This window comes from Squalius cephalus (genome assembly GCF_949319135.1).
Source record: "Squalius cephalus genome assembly, chromosome: 7".
In the NCBI taxonomy this organism is placed as follows: domain Eukaryota; kingdom Metazoa; phylum Chordata; class Actinopteri; order Cypriniformes; family Leuciscidae; genus Squalius; species Squalius cephalus.
In genome coordinates, this window is record NC_137128.1 from 22025710 (window position 1) to 22044387 (window position 18678).

Here is an 18678-nt window from a genome sequence, read left to right on the forward strand (position 1 = left end):
CTTTTTATGTGTTTTGGCTGTTCTTTTACATGACAACGGCATTTTGGTGGCTTGAAAACGCAAACTTTTGGAAATGGGTTTCAAAGTGCAAGTCTTTGAAAATGAAACCCGTATCATCTCCGTGTAAACTACAAAACTGTGAATCTGTGAAAACTCTGACGTCATGCGCATGCGTAGGCTATTGCGTGTTTAGTCTATTGGCTTTTTTTCGAATGAAAGGATACAGATATTAACAGTAAGAAATAATGGAGGAATACGGACATCATCACATGTGGTTATATAAGAATAAGAAAGTCAACACAATATAACATTTTGTCATCATGAAAAATTAAAAGTTCCTTACAACAGGCTCAATGATGATGAATGTTTCTGAATCCTTTGTGTTCAAAGGTTTTGACATTTTCTTAAAGGAAGTAAAATGGGACTTTATTTCAGAGGAGAACATTCTAAAATTGGGGTTACAGTGAATGTTTTCTGGCTTTGTGAAGATGAAATTTACCCAGAAGACAAAGTAATAATAAAGTATTATAAAGATAACATCCTTAGAATGAAAATTGGACACAAAAATATATAAATTATGTAATTTGTGTCTTTAGGAATGTGCGTTCGGCTCGAGTGCACTGTAGTAAAAGAATGTTTATGTACGCGGGTGCGTAGTCTTTCTTTACAAAGTGACATTGCCAACTACTTGTCTGGCATGCATAATATAGCATTATTAGTTGTTTTCCTGGATCCGTGTGAACTGGGATCATTTTGATAACGTTGTCATCTGTACAAAGAAAAAATGTTTCCATTTTTAGCACATCGTTGTCGTGTAAACTAGTATAATTTATAAGTTGTTTTCCTCATAGGGACCAAAAATGTCCCGACAAGGTTTTCGATATTGCCATCTTTGTGGGAACATTTTGTCCCCATAAGTAGGGTTTACCAGGTCGCACACACAACCACAAAGACCTTCTAAATAAAATGAATTACCTTTACAATTTAATGTCATTGTGCACATTTAAAGGGATAGCTCCCCTAAAATGTAAATCCTGTCATTTACTCACTCTTATAATGTTGTTCCAAACCTCTATGACTTTTTGTACACAAAAGAAGATAATGAACAAAAAAATAGTTCATGCATTGAAAGTCATTAGGGTCTAAAACATCATTGGACCCCACTGACTTTAATTTTTTGGATAGAAACAGTTAAAACAATTCTTCAAAATATCTTCTTGGCTGTGGAATGACTTGTGTTTCAGAATCGGGAAGGTGCACTGTGTGTGAACCCTTGTTTGCTGTCTGCACTGTCTTACACAAGCACCACTGAATCTCTCAAACACAAACCTGGTGAGCATCTAACTCAGAACAGGATACTGCTGCCTTCCTGAGACTTATCCTTCAATTATCCAGGCCATCCTTAAAAATATCTTGGTTTGCCGTAACAGTAAAAAAAAAAAAAAAAAAGGTCGGTTGGTCGGTCTATATTTTTTTTTTCGAGAGTCGATGTAAAAAAAAAAAGTACAATTTTGGTCAAATTTGCATATCGGGACTTCACTGACAGTTTTCCAGAACTTCGTGCTATATATATATATATTAAATAACAATTAGAAAACCTGTATAAACTGAGCACCAAAGAATAATATTATAGCGGTAATATTAGGCTATAGGCCTATTCATGTAACGGGAGCGCTGCCAATAACGCACCTAAGCTGTCAGAATTGGGAAAAGTGATGATTATTAGTATGTCAAATATATCAAGGAGACATTTCAATTGTTTATTAATAAACAAGTGTTTTCTGTGTCAAAGATGAAGTTGACGATGCTGACGCGATCTTCGCAGTAGCCTAGTGAACGCGCCAGAGAGAAATGCACATTTCATTACATAAGCAGAGAGCAGTCTGTTTTCTTTCGTTTTGAATTGTTTTGTTTAAAAGTGTACATTTCATGCTTTTTTATATATAGGCCTATATATATGTCTCAGGTCTGTGAGGCAAGTAGCTTATACGCTTGAGTTTCGGTTCATTTAAGAGACCAGCTCCAGTTCACGCGCCGGCGACTCCGTGTCCTGATTATATTGCCTTATTTAGCCTACCTCTTATTTATTAAATACATGAAAATGGTTGATGAAACATTGATCAAAATTAAGATACAATTAATACAAAACGAAATTCAGTTTAAAGACAGACTTTCTACAAAAACAAACTTAATGAAGTGGTTAAAATCATGTCTGCCTACTCCATTTGTCTTCCGATATTTTCGGGATCATCTTATCTTATTCATGCTATTCACTTTTCATATAATCAACATGACATTTAAAAAATAAATATTATTTTATTTAAACATGAATATGAAACTAAATCGTTTTTTAATGACTGTGGGCTACAACACAGGCCTATTAGACAGTAGCCTACAGAGAAATTTACTGTCGGAGCGTTGCCGGTGAGCATGTGGGGGGAGAGATACAATTTTCGATCAATCATCGAATTTTATTTTGCTTGATATGCCCATTCTTAATATTTGGTGTTTTAAATGCCTGTTTGAGATCTCTGTGAAGTTTTAATTGCCGCTTTCAGAGCGGTCACGTCCGTAACATTGTTTCTTCCTCATAAATGCGAACACGAAAAATAAAATAAAATGAATAGGCTATAAATTATGTTCTGTGGAGAGCCAATCCCTCTTCATCCGGTGGGTATAATAGCCTACTTTTGGTTTGCGCAGTGTAATTCATAGAATTAGCCTACTAAAACATATTTTTCGTGGATCTGAGTGTCACGATTTCGCTTTCATTTCGCATAGGCCTACAGCCTACACAGCCCTTAATCATAGATGACGCCACGGGTTTTTATTTAAAAGAAAGAGCGTAGCCTACGTTTGTAGCCTATATGTAGGCCTATTTATTCACAATAAAATATAATTAATATCATTTTATTGCATTTGTATTAGTTGTTTGAAGAGTAAAAAAAAATCGGTCGGTCTTAACGCAAGTTTACAATCGGCAAGTCGGTCGGACTAAAAGGGAAAAAAAAATAATAATTGGGTCGGACCTAAATTGACTGGGTCGGTCGGGTTACGGCAAACAAGAATATTTTTAAGGATGGCCCCAAGCTTCTTTTGTATTTTGTAGTATTTTCCTGGACAAACTGTTGCTTTAACCTCTCCCTGTTCATGTAGGTGAGGGCTATCAGAAGCTGTTGGCGGTGCTTCAGACGGTTGAGAGGGAAAAGACCCGGCAGGCCAGTGCTGCTCAGGGGCTACAGGAGAGACTGACTAGAGCCCAGGAGGAGATCTCCTCCCTCCAGACCTCTATCACAGAGAGATCTTCTCACTACCAGCAGCTCCACAATCAGCTCTTGGACAAGGCTACTCAGGCCACCTCCTTAGAGAAAGAGGTAAGCATCACATCAACTGAATTCTGCCGGGTACCATGAAAAACATAATTTTACTGCATTGTCTTTGCTGGCTGCACACATAAAAAAGTAAACTGTTAATAAATCACTGAAAAGAGTATCATAAACTCCTGAGTTTGGATGATTTTAATGAGTCATTCGGTCATTCAAAATGCAACTTTTAATGACTTCTGCAGTCTCAAATTTATTCAATCCCTTCAGTGCAAGCATCTTTAGTACTTCGTAGAACACTCTTTTGTTGTTATGACCTGCTGCAGATGACATGTATTACCAGACACCAGCTTCTGGCAGCGTTTCTGAGGAATCTTAGCCCATTCCTTATGAGCAATGGCCTCCAGTTCAGTAATATTCCTGGGTTTGTGTGCTGCAACCACCTTCTTCAAATCCCACCAGAGATTTTCTATGGGGTACAAGCCAGGTGACTGTGATGCCACCGTAGAATCTTCCAGGACTTCTTCTGAAACCAAGCCTTGGTGGAAATGTATGCTTGGGATCATTGTCCTGGTTGAAGGTCCAAGCTTCAGCTTCCTCACTGATGGCATGACGTTTTCTCCTAGGGTTTCCTGATACTTCAATAAATCCATCATGCCTCTTCCACACACTGCAGGTTTCCAGTGCTAGATTCAAAACACCATCACCAAGCACCACCATGCTTAACTGTAGACAGACCAACCTTCCTCCTCCTATTTTCCTGGCGGTGCGGCTAATTTAGTTTGATACGTGGTCCGATTGACCTGAGAAACGTTTTACGTGTAAATATTTCAGCAGTTATGATGTGTGTACCGTATTTCTGTCGACTGAACAGCGATACCAATCATTTGTGAATTAATCATTCTTTTGGTTCGATAATTCTTTCTAAACGCGCTTGCATGGCGGTCTTAAACTATTCGTTCGGACCGCTCTGTCACTGAATCATCTGAAGCGTTTTTTCGGTCAGTACAATAACAACAATTAGCACTGTTTTCAGTTGTTTCACTAGTTGTTTCAGCACGGCCCAGCACAGAGTTGCGTTTACTCCCGGTCCGGGACACTATTATTAAATAGCGTTGCAGCAACCAGTGGGAAGCGTTTCAAATCGACAGACAGCTCTCTGTTACAAACAACAAATCACTTGATGATTTGACTTGTATTAAATCGGATGAAACAGCCTCAACATTCCCAACAAGCGGCAGAAACACTGTGTGCCATGAACAAAATTAGAAGACTTTAAATCACCACCCTTACAAACATTTACCATGAATGTACTGTAGTAATTTATCATGGTTTGGGCAGAAATGTGGAATATTTATATTGAATATGTTATAGTCATGTATATTGCATTAGATTTATTAGATGGGTAGAGGAATACAGTATATAATTCATTTTTGTTATGAAATTATGTCAGTTTCTTTGTGAAGGTGTGTATAGTTTTTAACCTGTGTTTAGGCTTTTTTTTTTCATACAGTGGGAGTGAGTAGTCTGTGGTTATCAAGTCTCACTGTCAGAATATTTTCATTTAAGCATGTTACGTCCCCTGAAGTTATTAAGGGGTATAGGGAATAACATTAACTGTCGGAGTTTGACTTCGGACCGATGTCAATGCATTCTAACTTGCAGTCAAACATGACACTCAACAAACCTAGCCAGTTCAGATATTTCATGTGTTCTAGCTCAAGCACACCTGATGCAACTAATGAAGCCCTTGATTAGTTGCATCAGGTGTGCTTGACAACACCTTTTTTTGCAGATTTGTGCTGATGTGAGGGATTCTATTCAGGGGGTTGAATAATTTTTAAACTGCAGAAGTCATTAAAAGTTGCATTTTCAGTTAAATTTGGGGAAACCACTTGAAACATTTGTTGTGTTGAGCTATTTGAATTACTTTTGTTTGATTTGTTCATTGCAAACAGCTGAAAGTCTGTAAATTTTGCAATGGGGGTTGAATAATTTCGACTATATATAAATAAAATACAAATAATATTAAAGTATAAAACAGTTTTAAATACAATATTACTGTATTTTCGATCAAATAAATGCAGCCTTGGTGAGCATAACAAACTTCTTTCAGAAAGGTTGCAGATTGTTTTAAATATGCTAGAAGTATGGTAACTTATTCTAACTGACTGACCAAAAGTTGTGCTTATTAGTTAAAAAAAAAGAGTTCGCGTATAACTGTCCTGGAGAAACAGCTGCAGGAGAAGAGTGCTGCTTATTCACAGACTGTAATGAAGACCGGCCAGCTTGAACAAGACCTCATGGTAACATATACACACATGCAATATCACACATAAAACAAACAGTGATTTTTAAGATATAATCTATCCTGTTCTCTGTACCTGTGTTAAATTAGGAAAAGGCCAGCAGTATTCAGCACTACCAGTCAGTCTTGAACAAGAAACAGAGGGAATATCAGCAGACTATAGAGAAAATCAAGAATGCACATTCACACAAATGCAGAGAACTGGAGGATCGAATAGAGGTGGTACGTGTGCAATTCTTGCGTTTATTAATTATATTGCACTTCTGCGTGTGTAAATCCTGTGATTGTAATAAAATGTGTGTCTTTTTCAGCTGCAGTTGTCTCTGGCTCAGAAACAGACTGAACTTGAGGAGCTAGAACAAAATTTTCACTCAGAGAAACAGGAGTCACAGCAGAGAGCCAGTCTTCTTCAGACCATTATAGATCAGCTCACTGAGGTCAGAACTCACCCTTCATGCCAACTCATCCCGCTGGTACTGAGGGCTTCAAAAGTCTGAGACCACATTGAAAATTGAGATTTTTTTTTCATTTACATGGATTATTATTATTATTATTTTTTACACTATTTCTTGGTCAATAATCAGTCATTTTGTGATATTGATCATGTGACTGTTTGTATAGAAAGTCAGATGTTTTTGCTTCCAGTGTAGCACAATATGTTCTTTGGCTCATTCTCAGATCATGCTGGAGTACATGATCATCAGGTTTTACACGTCACATTAATTTGTAAAAAAAAAAAAAAAAAATTAATATTATATGATATGACATGATTCTTATAAATGATTTTCTTTTCCTTTAATGTATCTGTTTGTGCATGTATGCAATCTACAAAGTTACAAAGCTCATTGTCTCCCACAAATGGAGAACACTGATCCAGACCCGTGCCTCGATCAAACGCCAGATATCACTTCCACAAACGTCTACGTCACAATATTAAGTATTAGCATAATGCCAATCAAAGAAAGAAGTGATGGTTCAGTGAATTAAAGCGTTGTTGTGATTATGGTAAGCGGCGTTTCATTTCTGACACATGCTTGAGGTGTTTAGCCAATCACAATGCACTGGGTCATCTGGCCAATCAGAGCACTCTGGGCTTTTCAGAAGGAGGGGCTTTGTAGAAACCGCAACTCAATAAGAGCATTTCAGACAGACTGGAAATAGAGGTGCTGCAATAATTAACAGTATCTGAAATATAATGTTTTTTATTTATTTTTTTACATTAACCTATGTTAACCTATTCTACTAGACCCAATAGACAAAATAATGACCTTTTCAAATAGCATCATGTTATATACTATGATTCATATGGCCTTTTTAAATGTAAAAGAGACAAAATATAAGCAATTTTCTTTTCCTCAGACTTTTGGACACATCTGAATCACTTTATAAATGATGCAAGTTTGTGTAAATCTCTTACTGAGTATCTTTCTGTTCCCTGGACAGGATTTTGAAGCAAAATCTAAATGCAGTGAAGAGACACTCAGAAATGTTGAAGAGGAAGCTGCTGACTCTGCTTCAAAAGTGAGACTGACTATTTTTGTGTTTTCTTGTCTGCTCAGCACTGTGATGAACAGAACAGGTCGTTTGTTGTTACATTGCTTTGTCTAAAGCAGGGGTTCTCAAAGTTTTAGACTCAAAGGCCCCCATTGTCCAGCATGATATTCAGAGATATTTCCTTTAGTATTTCTATTGTAATTATGACAAAGCTACTTATTTTCTAAATGTATTATTAACTGAAGTGTTAAAATATTAAATTTATTTTATTTTATTTATATAATTAAATCATTTTAAGCCCTGTGGCTGCCTTGGATGTTGGTTGAGAACCACCGGTGTAAAGAAATTCATACGCCACAATGACAAATTTCAGTAATACTTTACAATAAGGTTCCATTAGTTAACATTAGTTTACAGCATTAGTTGACATTACAATGGAAAATACTTCTAAAGCATTTATTAACCTTAATTAATATTAATATCAATGTTTACTAATAATTAAAATTAAAAATTGGATCTGTTAATATTATGAACAGTAATATTTGTATTAACCAATGTTAAAACAGATTAACAAGATTAATAAATACTGTAACAAATGTATTGCTCATTGTTAGTTAATAACTAACTAATGGGACTTATAATGATAATAATAATTCGTTGCATTTATATAGCACTTTTCTGAGTACTCAAAGCACTTTACACTTTACAACGGGGAAATCTCCTCAACCACCACCAATGTGCAGCAGCACCTGGATGATGCGATGGCAGCCATAGTGTGCCAGAGCGCCCACCACACACCAGCTTATTGGTGGAGAGGAGACCTAGATGAAGCCAATCAGTGTATGGGGATGATTAGAAGGCCATGATGGACATAGGCCAGTGGGCAAATTTGGCCTGGATATGCTGGGGTTAAACCCCTACTCTTTCAAAAGACATCCTGGGATTTTTGTTGACCACAGAGATTCAGGACAGTATAGTTTCCCTGTCACTACACTGGGGCGTTAGGACCCACACAGACCACAGGGTGAGCACCCCCTGCTGGCCTCACTAACACCTCTAGCAGCAACCTAGTTTTCCCAGGAGGTCTCCCATCCAGGTACTAGCCAGGCTCAGCCCTGCTTAGCTTCAGTGGGCAACCAGTCTTGGGCTACAGGGTGATATAAGTGTTACTCAAGTTTCTTGTCTGAAGTAATCATTCTGTCTTCAATGAAAGCAAAATGCTGCCACTATGTGGCAGCCGACAAGTACATACTTAATGTTTAACATGCAGATGTTAAGGAGGATTTTATAGAACAAAAACTAATTAAAATGAGATTGTTGCGTCAGACTTGGTTAGGACACTGGTCATTTCTGTCTTGATCTTTCCAGGTGAGGAGCCTGCAGACAGAACTGTCCTCCTGTAAAGAGGTGCTGAGTCAGTACCTCCAGCAGATGGAGGAGGTGAAGAAACATCAGGAGAAACAGCTGGAGCTGAAGAACAGTGAGGTCAGTCCTTCCTCTTCCTGTCCTCCTGGGGATCCTTATTTGAATGACATTAAGTGACACTAAGCTTGTTGGTTAATGTATGACTTCATGATGTATGTTTATCAGCTGTCACAGCTGCAGGAAGAGCTGAGGAGGAAATGTGTGGCTTATCAGAGCTCCAGTGAGGAGAACCTTCAGCTGCAGCACTCCATGCAGAACCAGCACACCATGCTGCAGGAGAGCACGTCACGCATCGCACAGTTGGAGGAGAGCCAGAGTCAGCTGCAGAGCCAGGTACACCCAACAGGGTTTACTTCGCATGGCTATGGAAAACCCGGAAATATCTTGGAATTTTTTATGTGGTTCAAGCGCAGTTTTTTTCCGATGCTTTGATTTAGATCTGATTGAAACAAGAAGTCTGGGATAGGACTAGGGATGTCCCGATCCGATCACATGATCGGAAATCGGGCCCGATCACGTGTTTTCAGACTCGATCGGAATCGGACGTTACCTCCCGATCAGGACTCGGATATATATATATTCTCATTATTTTTTAACACATCAATATTTATGCGGTGGCACAGAGTTACGCCGGTTTCACATTGCACGCGTTAGTAAGCAGCGCAGGAGCAGTGCGTATGGTGAGCAGGGGCAGGACACGCGCGTTTTGCTTTCACACTAGCAGCGTTTGTCACGCGCGGCTGAACCGCGGGTTGTGTAGGCTACAGAGTCAGACAGAGTACTCCATAATGGATAAGTTGGCATTGCTTTTTTTCGTTTTCAAATACATTTAAGAGAAAAGACTTGTCAAGAAGCTTATTTTATTAATAATTTCATTTATATAACTTTTGTTTCATCTTTGATTTTATTGTTATGGCAACAAGTTTGTTTTTGGACATTTGTTTTCTTTTTAAATTGCTGTTGGTCATTTGATTGACTGTTTAAAACACAATAGATATCATCAATGCACTTTTTGGATAAAACTGCGGTGTATTTTGGCCATGATCAATGTATTGTCACTTTAATTCAGCAAAAGCGGCGCAGCAAAAATAGACTCGGGGCCGAAACGATCGCGGCACTGCTGCTTCTGCTCTGCTACTACACACTGCCGCGCCGCCTCTGCGCGCGGTGTGAATGCTCTAAAGCCTGGTTTAATCTGGTAACATGGCGGCGAAAAAAAATACGCACTGCACGCTCTGCTAACAGTGCAGTGTGAAACCGCGTAAGAGTTAGGAGTGCAGTTCCTAAAAGCACATTACTGGCTTTGCAAACACTGTAGCACTTTTATTTTTTATTTGTTTACATGCCTGCCGGGTATTTTAAGTTGAGGTGCTATTTGTTTATATATTAGACTTTTTTATATTTACTGTTGCACTAAAGTCCAAAAGTGAAGAATTTATGTATTACTTGATTGTTCAAGCTACCTCACAGAAGTGCTCTGTTTGTTAACAGAGTTGTTGAATGTTAAAATAAGGTGAATTAAATAAAAAATAAGGAACATCCTGGATCTGTTTTTTCGCTCTTCTTTATTCTTTTTTTTATGTATTAAGTATCGGATCGGGACTCGGTATCGGCAGATACTCAAAATCAAATGACTCGGACTCGGACTCGAGGGCAAAAAAACCTGATCGGGACATCCCTAGATAGGACATATCTAAGAGCTTGTCGCTTTTAAAAGAATAGCGAATAACATTTTGTTTACATCACAGCCCAGCGAAGAATTTGACAGCTTGTCAAGTCAGTGCAATCTCAGTAGTAAATATTTGTAAAATATATATTTCAAAACTATATTTTTAAATATTTAAATATATACATTTATGATGCTCTCCTGTGAAATATTTAATCAACTACATATTGCTCTTTGGGAGAGTTTAATTTGTGTGCAAATTGTTCTTTTGAGACAAGTGTTTTCAGTTCTTAATGAGCTAGTTCACAGTTCGGTCTTTATGGTAAATAAGTTGGTCTAAACAAGAATGATTTTTACATTTTTATCCTGTAATCACAAACGACTGTGAAAGTCATTGAAGTTAATTGATTAGGTATACAAACATACACACTTATCTTGAGAAAGTTTTGCCATAGTTCAATTGCTTTCCAATATAGCTGTTTACTTAGAACTGACTAACCCTAATGCATCACATATCAGGCTTTGGTCCAGTTTAGATTAATTTTTTCAAATTAGATTCACTTTTTGTCAAATTTGGGTAATAAGTAATACATTTTATCATTAATTATTAATTTATTGTTATTAAATTATTACATGTTTTATGTTTTAATTTTGTAACAGTACGTGTGACTATCCATACGACTGGGTTTGCATTTTGCATAGGAAATAAATAGAGAGTGAGCTATTTGATATTACACACAACAACCCTTCAGATTTAGGTCACATTGATAGGCTTCACATTTAGGTCAGACATCACATATAGCCTGACTAGCAGACATTGTTTACTGTGAGAAACATGAAACTATACCATCACTCACATCAAACATAATATTCACTTCTGTCTGATCATTTTTGCATATTTAGTATTCATTGTCCTGATCGGTGTGATTGTTAAATGTTGTCCTTATTAATGTCTGATCAATGAATAATGGAGTCTTTCATGTGTGTGAAGATATATGTAGCTATGCCTCAGGGTTGTTCTTCTCCAGCACAAAGCAAGCTTCTTTTCCATTAGAAAACTCTTTGTACTGAACCTTCAAATGAGTAATTGAACTTTAAAGTCAAAGTTGACTCATTTTTTAAAACACGTTTTTGGTCTCATAAACTATTCATTGAACATTTTATAATCACATCAAATGTAAAAATAAAAATATAGCTCAAAATGTAATAACTTTTTCTCATTCACAGCCCACAGGTCTTTATAATGTTTAACAGTATATTATATATCTATCTATATTGCATTAAAATATATAATATATTTATTTTATTTTTTTAATTAATTTAGCAAACTGTCATTTGCTATTGCTTCTTTCTGGTATTTAGATATTAGATAAGATATGGAAAATGGTCTTTGGTACCTTTTATAATGTTTCTTCTAAAGGTTTAAAATCACTTTAAGGTCTCAACTTTAAATTAAAAGATTAAATGGCTCTGAAAGAAAGAAATTGCAGATGCATTTTGACCACAGACGTAATATAACACCATAGACTTACACAAACAAGGTCCAGAACTCTGTTTTCTATAAAGGAATGTCCTTAAAGGAACATTCCACCGTTTTTTGAAATAGGGCTTATTCACATTCTTTCATACATTTAGATTGGTGGGTAAATGCATTTTTGTCTCAGTGCATGCATTGTTTTAGTTTGACAGGGTCGGCGCTAGCTTAGCTTAGCACAATGAATAGAATCCTTTGTTGCCAGCTAGCATGTCCTGAGTAAAAGTGATAAAAAAAAACAAAAAAAACCCCACGTAATTACTTCTTGTGGCCTGCGTATTCACAACGAGTACAAATAGCGATGCAGATTAACACTAGGTGATTTCCTAGGCAGATATTGACTTGGGACTATATTAGGGGGAAGCACAGCTACTTAGGTGAAGCACTGCTACTTGGGCGCAGAGATATCACGCAACACATGAAATCCCACGACTTCCGTCAACAAGTTAACTATATTTCTCTCACCGAGTTAGCCTGGTTCTTTTGACTCAGGAGTTTTAGTATAACTACTAGAGAGGAGAAGGCTACAATCAGTTTACTATACATGTGTCATGTTTAAAATAATCACTTACTCTGTGGACAGCTGTCCATTTGGTCCATTCGGCGTGGGGCGTTTTTTCCAGTTCACTTTATCACACCGGGGAAAAAAAATCGAGTACTGCCGGATGGATCAGCGCCGTGAAATCCTCGGTAGCTGTGACACAACTGCGGGCACGCTCATCTTGATCTGACGCGTTGAGCCTGGTCATCGATGGCAGCAACTTGTCCCACTCGCCACAGCACCAACACTCTATTTCAGTCGGCATACTCCCCCAATAGCCAAAATAGCCAGGCAGCTACTATTCACGCTGGTATGTTGACGGAAGTCGTGGGATTTCATGTGTTGCGTGATATCTCTGCGCCCAAGTAGCAGTGCTTCACCTAAGTAGCTGTGCTTCGCCTGTGCTTCTCCATAATATAGTCCCAAGTCAATATTTGCCTAGGAAATCACCTAGTGTTAATCTGCATCGCTATTTGTACTCGTTGTGAATACGCAGGCCGCAAGAAGTAATTACGTGTTTTTTTTGTTTGTTTTTTTTTTAATCACTTTTACTCAGGACATGCTAGCTGGCAACAAAGGATTCCATTCATTGTGCTAAGCTAAGCTAGCGCCGACCCTGTCAAACTAAAACAATGCATGCACTGAGACAAAAATGCATTTACCCACCTATCTAAATGTAGGAAAGAATGTGAATAAGCCCTATTTTAAAAAAACGGTCGAGTGTTCCTTTAAGAAAATTCCATGATTTTTTTTTTTTTATAAAAATGGAACATTTCTGGTTGTATATTGTCTGTGGAGTTGTGGTGTTGCTATGAAAGACGGTAACACCACAGACAAATTGGCACAAATCTAGAATCTTTTCTAAAATGGAGGCTGTCATCATGATGTTTTCAATGTCTGGGGACATTTTAGAAATATTAATTAGACTGTATTTATTTTTTTTAAAATTGTAAAAATCTGTAAGTTTGTAGAGTTACACCACAGACACATGAAACTGTCAGCAAAATGTATGAAAATGAATAAGAGAATCAACTGACCATGTACCCCTTTGAACAACCACCACCCGCAATGACCTTTACACACAGGATAGTCCAAATACAGTTCCCTCTTTTCTTAAATGGACAGTAACACCACAGACATGAAGTTGGGGGACACAACTTTGTCTTAAAATATAGCAAAATGTTTATTATTTTTAAAAAATTTAATTAAATTGTTCTTGTTTAAGTCTAAATCACAATATAACTATTTTATTTGTTTTTAAAATTACATTTACATCTACTTCTTTGAGGTATGGCGGGAACATGCTCATTTAAAAAATATATATAACATTTCCACAGAATACAAATATGCAAACATTTTATAATTTATTGGTTTTTAAAGTTTACTTTAACTGTTGAAAATTAGGGTAACACCATTTGCCACAGCAGTTGAAGAATTGCCCTATTATGATACACTTCCCCACTATAAACGCTGTTCTATCTCTGCAAACCCAGGACTGTTGCCCAGGTACAGGCCATGGCTCGGTTAACTAGAATTCAGCTAGAGTTAGAAAAAGCAAAAACATTTTAGACAATAATCTCATGACCTTACTGCCTGAAAGACTCATCTGTGCAGATAGTGGGATAACATTACTGATCACCCACAGGTGTCCCAGCTGGAACAAGATTTGGAGAAGGAGCGCACTGCCTTGTCTCAGGCTCTGAGGAGAAGGGAGAGAGAAGTGGAGGAGGTCACCCAGGAGGTGCAGAAGAAGGACAGGCAGGCTGCCGAGCTCTCCGGCTCCATAACGTGAGACCACCTGCCAATTCACTTCCTTCATTTACCTGATTTAGGCCTGTCATGGGCAGCTGACTCCCGAAGATTTTCATATTCTTTAAATTTTCTGTGTGCTGGTTTGTTCACAGCAGTCCTGATTGGTTTCCAGTGGTATTTTTACCTTTTATACATGCAGCTCTTTTCAGTTCTTTTTTCAATGTTTGCATTAACCTTTGTCAAATTCTTAAATGTATTCAAGAAATTTAGTTAGAATAATGAGACACTATAGGCTGTTGTGCAAATCATTGTTTTAATGAATAAGGCAATTAATCATTTCATTAACAAAACATCACTGTGTGTTTTAAAGGTCCAGTTCTTCGTGATCCCATTTTTCAAACTTTAGTTAGTGTGTAATCTTGCTGTTAGAGCATAAATAATACCTGTAAAATTATAAAGCTCAAAGTTCAATGCCAAGCGAGATATTTTATTTAACAGAAGTCCCCTTTCAAAGCCTACAGCAAACGGCCGGTTTGGACTACATCCCTCTACTTCCTGCTTTAATGACGTCAATAGAACAGTTTTTTGACTAACCTCCGCCCACAGGAATACACAAAAAAGGGGGCGTGGTCTTGTTGCGCTCCCACGGAGAAGAGGAAGAGTTGCGTTTGTAGAGTGTGTTTGTCGCCATGTCGTCGAGACGCTGTTATTTCTTCCCGGAGTCAAATCACACTGAGCGCATGCATCTCCACGTTATGGTAAGAGGCGTGACCTTTCCGGGCAACGTGCGCTAAGCTGCTGTCGAATCACATCACAGGAACTGCTGGCACAATCAGAACTCGTTACGTATTTCTGAAAGAGGGACTTCATAGAACAAGAAAGTCATCAGCCCGTTTTTAGGACAGTGAAAACAGCGGTATACAGATAAGTAAATTGTGTGAAAAATACTGTGTTTTTTTACACGCGAAACATGAACACATGTTATATTGCACACTGTAAACACAATCAAAGCTTCAAAAACACAGGAAAAGCGGGACCTTTAACAGAGATGCACAATGGTTCTGCTCTGGCTTTGTTTGGAACTATTTTTGGTGAAATAGAGCAAAAACAGACAAAATTGTGCCGAAAAGGTCTGTGATTTTGATAGTTGGACAGCTAAATAAAGTAGGCAGCCAAAGAAGTAGGCTGATGGGTAATGGGTACAGATGCGAGATACATTAATATTTCTTAAATAATCAGCTAAAATTTCTCTGGCACGTAGGTTGTCTAACCCTGAACATGTCAGCTGCGCACATCGATTAAATAATTACGATATAACTATTTATTGATTAATTGTTCAGCTCTGTGTTTATGTCCAGTAAAAATTGATGATGCAACAATAATATCCTGATGTGCAACAATGTCGAATCTCATTCAAATGGTAAAACAGTAGTCTTCTAGTAGACAGAGTGATGAAATCCTGTGCAGGAATGTCATCTGAGAATACATCCTGAGACATTCTGATTAGGATATTGCTTTTTCTAGGCACCACAAAAGTAGGTCATGTGTCTTGTCCCGAGGGTGTCCCTTGAGATGATCTTATGACTGCTTTATGGCTTCAGAGCCTTTGTGTCTGTAGACACTCCTGCTGCACTCTCCTCCTGTATATATACTGCTAACCGTGAACTATCTTCACTGAGGAAGAACGCCCTTCGCATATTGGCTTATCACATAAGACCACTAAACTAGACCACTAGGATTTGTATTGCTTGATTTTCTATTCTTTCTAAGGCCAGTTTTGTCCTGACAGTATTTGGACAATGGTAAAAGCACTGAGGAAAAGATAGTAATGTTAATCTGTGTTTGTTTTTCAGGCAACTGAGTTCAGAGATGAGCAAGTGTCGAGTGGAGCTGTCAGACATGGAGCTGGAGCTGTTGCGTCTGAGGAGAGACAGCAACACGAAAGCGTCTCAGCTCAATCAGATGGAGGAGACGCTCAAGGAGACCAGAGGCTTGCTGGATAAGAAGAGCGAAATGGGTATGCAGCTCCAGTGACCAACAACAAATAACAGGCATAAACTTTTATGCTTGAGTTTATCTGCGCCTTTCAAAAGTGATTGGTCTCTTTTGTACGGTCCACATGTCAACAGACCCTCAACGGACACCTGGGGTTTTGCAGACCTCACTTTGAGAAATGCTCACCCAAAGTTTGCTGTTTGAACCCCACAAAGGGGCATCCATAATTCTATTCTATTGTATTCTGTTCTGTTTTATTCTATTCTATACTACTCTGAGGAAGATGACTGGAATAATAGTTGAATAATAGTCTTATGTTTTCTTGCCTATGTGTCCCAGTTATGGACCTTGAAGAGAAGCTCCACCGCAGTGAGACGGACAGGAGGAACTCGCTGCAGCGGGCGCAGTTGATGGAAGGACAGTTGCAGGAGGTGCGTGGAGAGCTGACAGACACCCTGGACCACCTGCAGGAGCTGAGAGACGTGCTACAGCGGACACAGCTGTCGTCAGACCAGCGGCAAGCAGCCATTGATAAACTGGCTGCTGAGCTCAGGTGAGCTGCTCCACCTCTTCGCTCTGACTGCTGGGAAATCACAGCAGTTTGTCCATCACTGGATACTGAGCACCTCTGAGGTTTCTTACACCCTTACTCATGTTTGGCTGAGGACAACCTGAATTGAGCACTTTCTGTTGTTGCTTGAATGCCTCTGAAATAGATTATTATGGATCTCTAAAGGCCTCAAAACACAAGTTTTATAATCACCTTCCTACCATTTTGTGCATACCATATTGGATGCACAAAAGGAGAAATATGTAAATACCTGCTGCTGGTTACATCCGGTTTTGGTGGCTTTTCTTTCATTCTTCCTTCCTGATTTTTAATCTGTCTCAGTAGAGACGTATAAAGTCACTCCAGTTTCCTTTTATTTCCTAAACCCAATTTCCAACACTTCATAAATGTTTATATGTATAAATCTAATACATGCACTTTGAATACAAAAATACAAACCACATTTTGGTACTGATATATTAATTGTCTAATTCTATTATTTCAATTGTAAATATGAGCATTGTTATAATTTACATTTCATTGTTTTTGTTTTTACCAATCAGTGTTATTTATGTATTATAATGTGATAAACATCATTCATTGGTTTAGATTTAACCAAGTTCTCTAGCTTTTCTTTAATCTTTGTAAAAATTGTTCTAAATGTGAATCTTTGTAAAATTATATTTTATTTACTACCATTCAAAAGTTTGGTTTTCAAAAAGTTTTTTTTTTTTAGAATCCTGAAAAACATTCATCACTTTCCACAAAAATATTAAGCAGCACAACTGTTTTCAACATTGATAATAATCAGAAATATTTCTAGAGCAGCAAATCCTCATATTAGAATGATTTCTGAAGGATCATGTGACACTGAAGACTGGAGTAATGATGCTGAAAATTGTCATTACAGGATTAAATTATATTTTAAAATATATTGAAATGGAGAAGATATGGACAGATATTTTACAATATTTCTGTTTTACTGTATTTTGATCAAATAAATGCAGCCTTGGTGAGCAGAAGAGACTTCTGTCAAAAACATATAAAACGTACTGACCCCACACTTTTGAACGGTAGTGTACGTGACATGTAACACATTTTTGCTCTTGGTTTTTTTTCTTTTCTTTTTTTTTGCTCATGACTGCATATGTCTGTAATAACTAGAGGAAGAAAACTCAAACACTTGTTCCGTTATTCAGAATGACATTGGTTTTAGAATGATCACTGATAAGGTTTTCATCAAATCATGATCATAACAAACACACACATTCACAACTCGACCCCACCCCCAACATTTTCAGTCAAGCCATAGAAGGAAAAACAGTAGTGACTGTGAATTTGTCATCATGAATATTAATGTTGTTGAAAGGTGCCACACACCTCATCTGCTTAGACAAAATCTACAAAAATCAAGTGGTTTCTTTATATAAAATATATATAAATATAAAACTTTACATATAATAAGCACAGGAAATATCCCTGCAACTCGCACCATATATGATTTTGTACGATCATGGTTTTGTTGTTTTTTTGTCATACGTTTATGAACTGTATTGTCCTATGTTCCCCATGTTACATATTTGACTGAAAACAGAACTAAATGTGTACTCAGTCACGTCGTAAATTCTGTTTACATAGACCTTATTCACAGCAGCGCCATCTTTGATTTTTATGAAAATCAATGAAAGCTAGGATGTGAGGGATAGACATGCATCTCTTCAATGGGTTCTATTAAATGTGTTTGTGGATTGTTCTGCTGACGAAACAATGCAAAAATATGTTTCTGAGAAATTCCATTAGACCAAAAAACTCAGACAATATAATCTCTGTAAAATTATAAGTGATCTAGGAGCTTTATACGGCTTTTTACAGCGGATCCCATTGAAGACACAGTAAGTCTATCCCTTACAGCCTCACTCTCATACCTGTCATGGCGCTGGTCTGAATAAGGTCTATTAGCAGTGGTTTCCGGTGTCTGTGACTGTTGGTTTGTTAACAGGGATGCAAAATACATTTTATTAAAAGTGTTTTCTACACCAAAAGCAACTGATAAAATTACCGTTTACATACAGATTCGTCAAACAATCTCT

General features: G+C 37.6%; 1 protein-coding gene across 1 annotated transcript in view; it reads left to right on the forward strand.

The window, feature by feature from the left end:
• ccdc18 (coiled-coil domain containing 18) overlaps positions 1-18678 on the forward strand; it is a 36421-nt gene that overhangs the window by 7427 nt on the left and 10316 nt on the right. Inside the window, exons 10-20 of the mRNA XM_079875236.1 lie at positions 1245-1332; positions 3157-3374; positions 5519-5629; positions 5722-5853; positions 5943-6068; positions 7075-7152; positions 8494-8610; positions 8716-8883; positions 13937-14079; positions 15897-16060; positions 16378-16591. Coding sequence (XP_079731362.1) covers positions 1245-1332; positions 3157-3374; positions 5519-5629; positions 5722-5853; positions 5943-6068; positions 7075-7152; positions 8494-8610; positions 8716-8883; positions 13937-14079; positions 15897-16060; positions 16378-16591 — 1559 coding nt within the window. The remainder of the gene's footprint in view (positions 1-1244; positions 1333-3156; positions 3375-5518; positions 5630-5721; positions 5854-5942; positions 6069-7074; positions 7153-8493; positions 8611-8715; positions 8884-13936; positions 14080-15896; positions 16061-16377; positions 16592-18678) is intronic.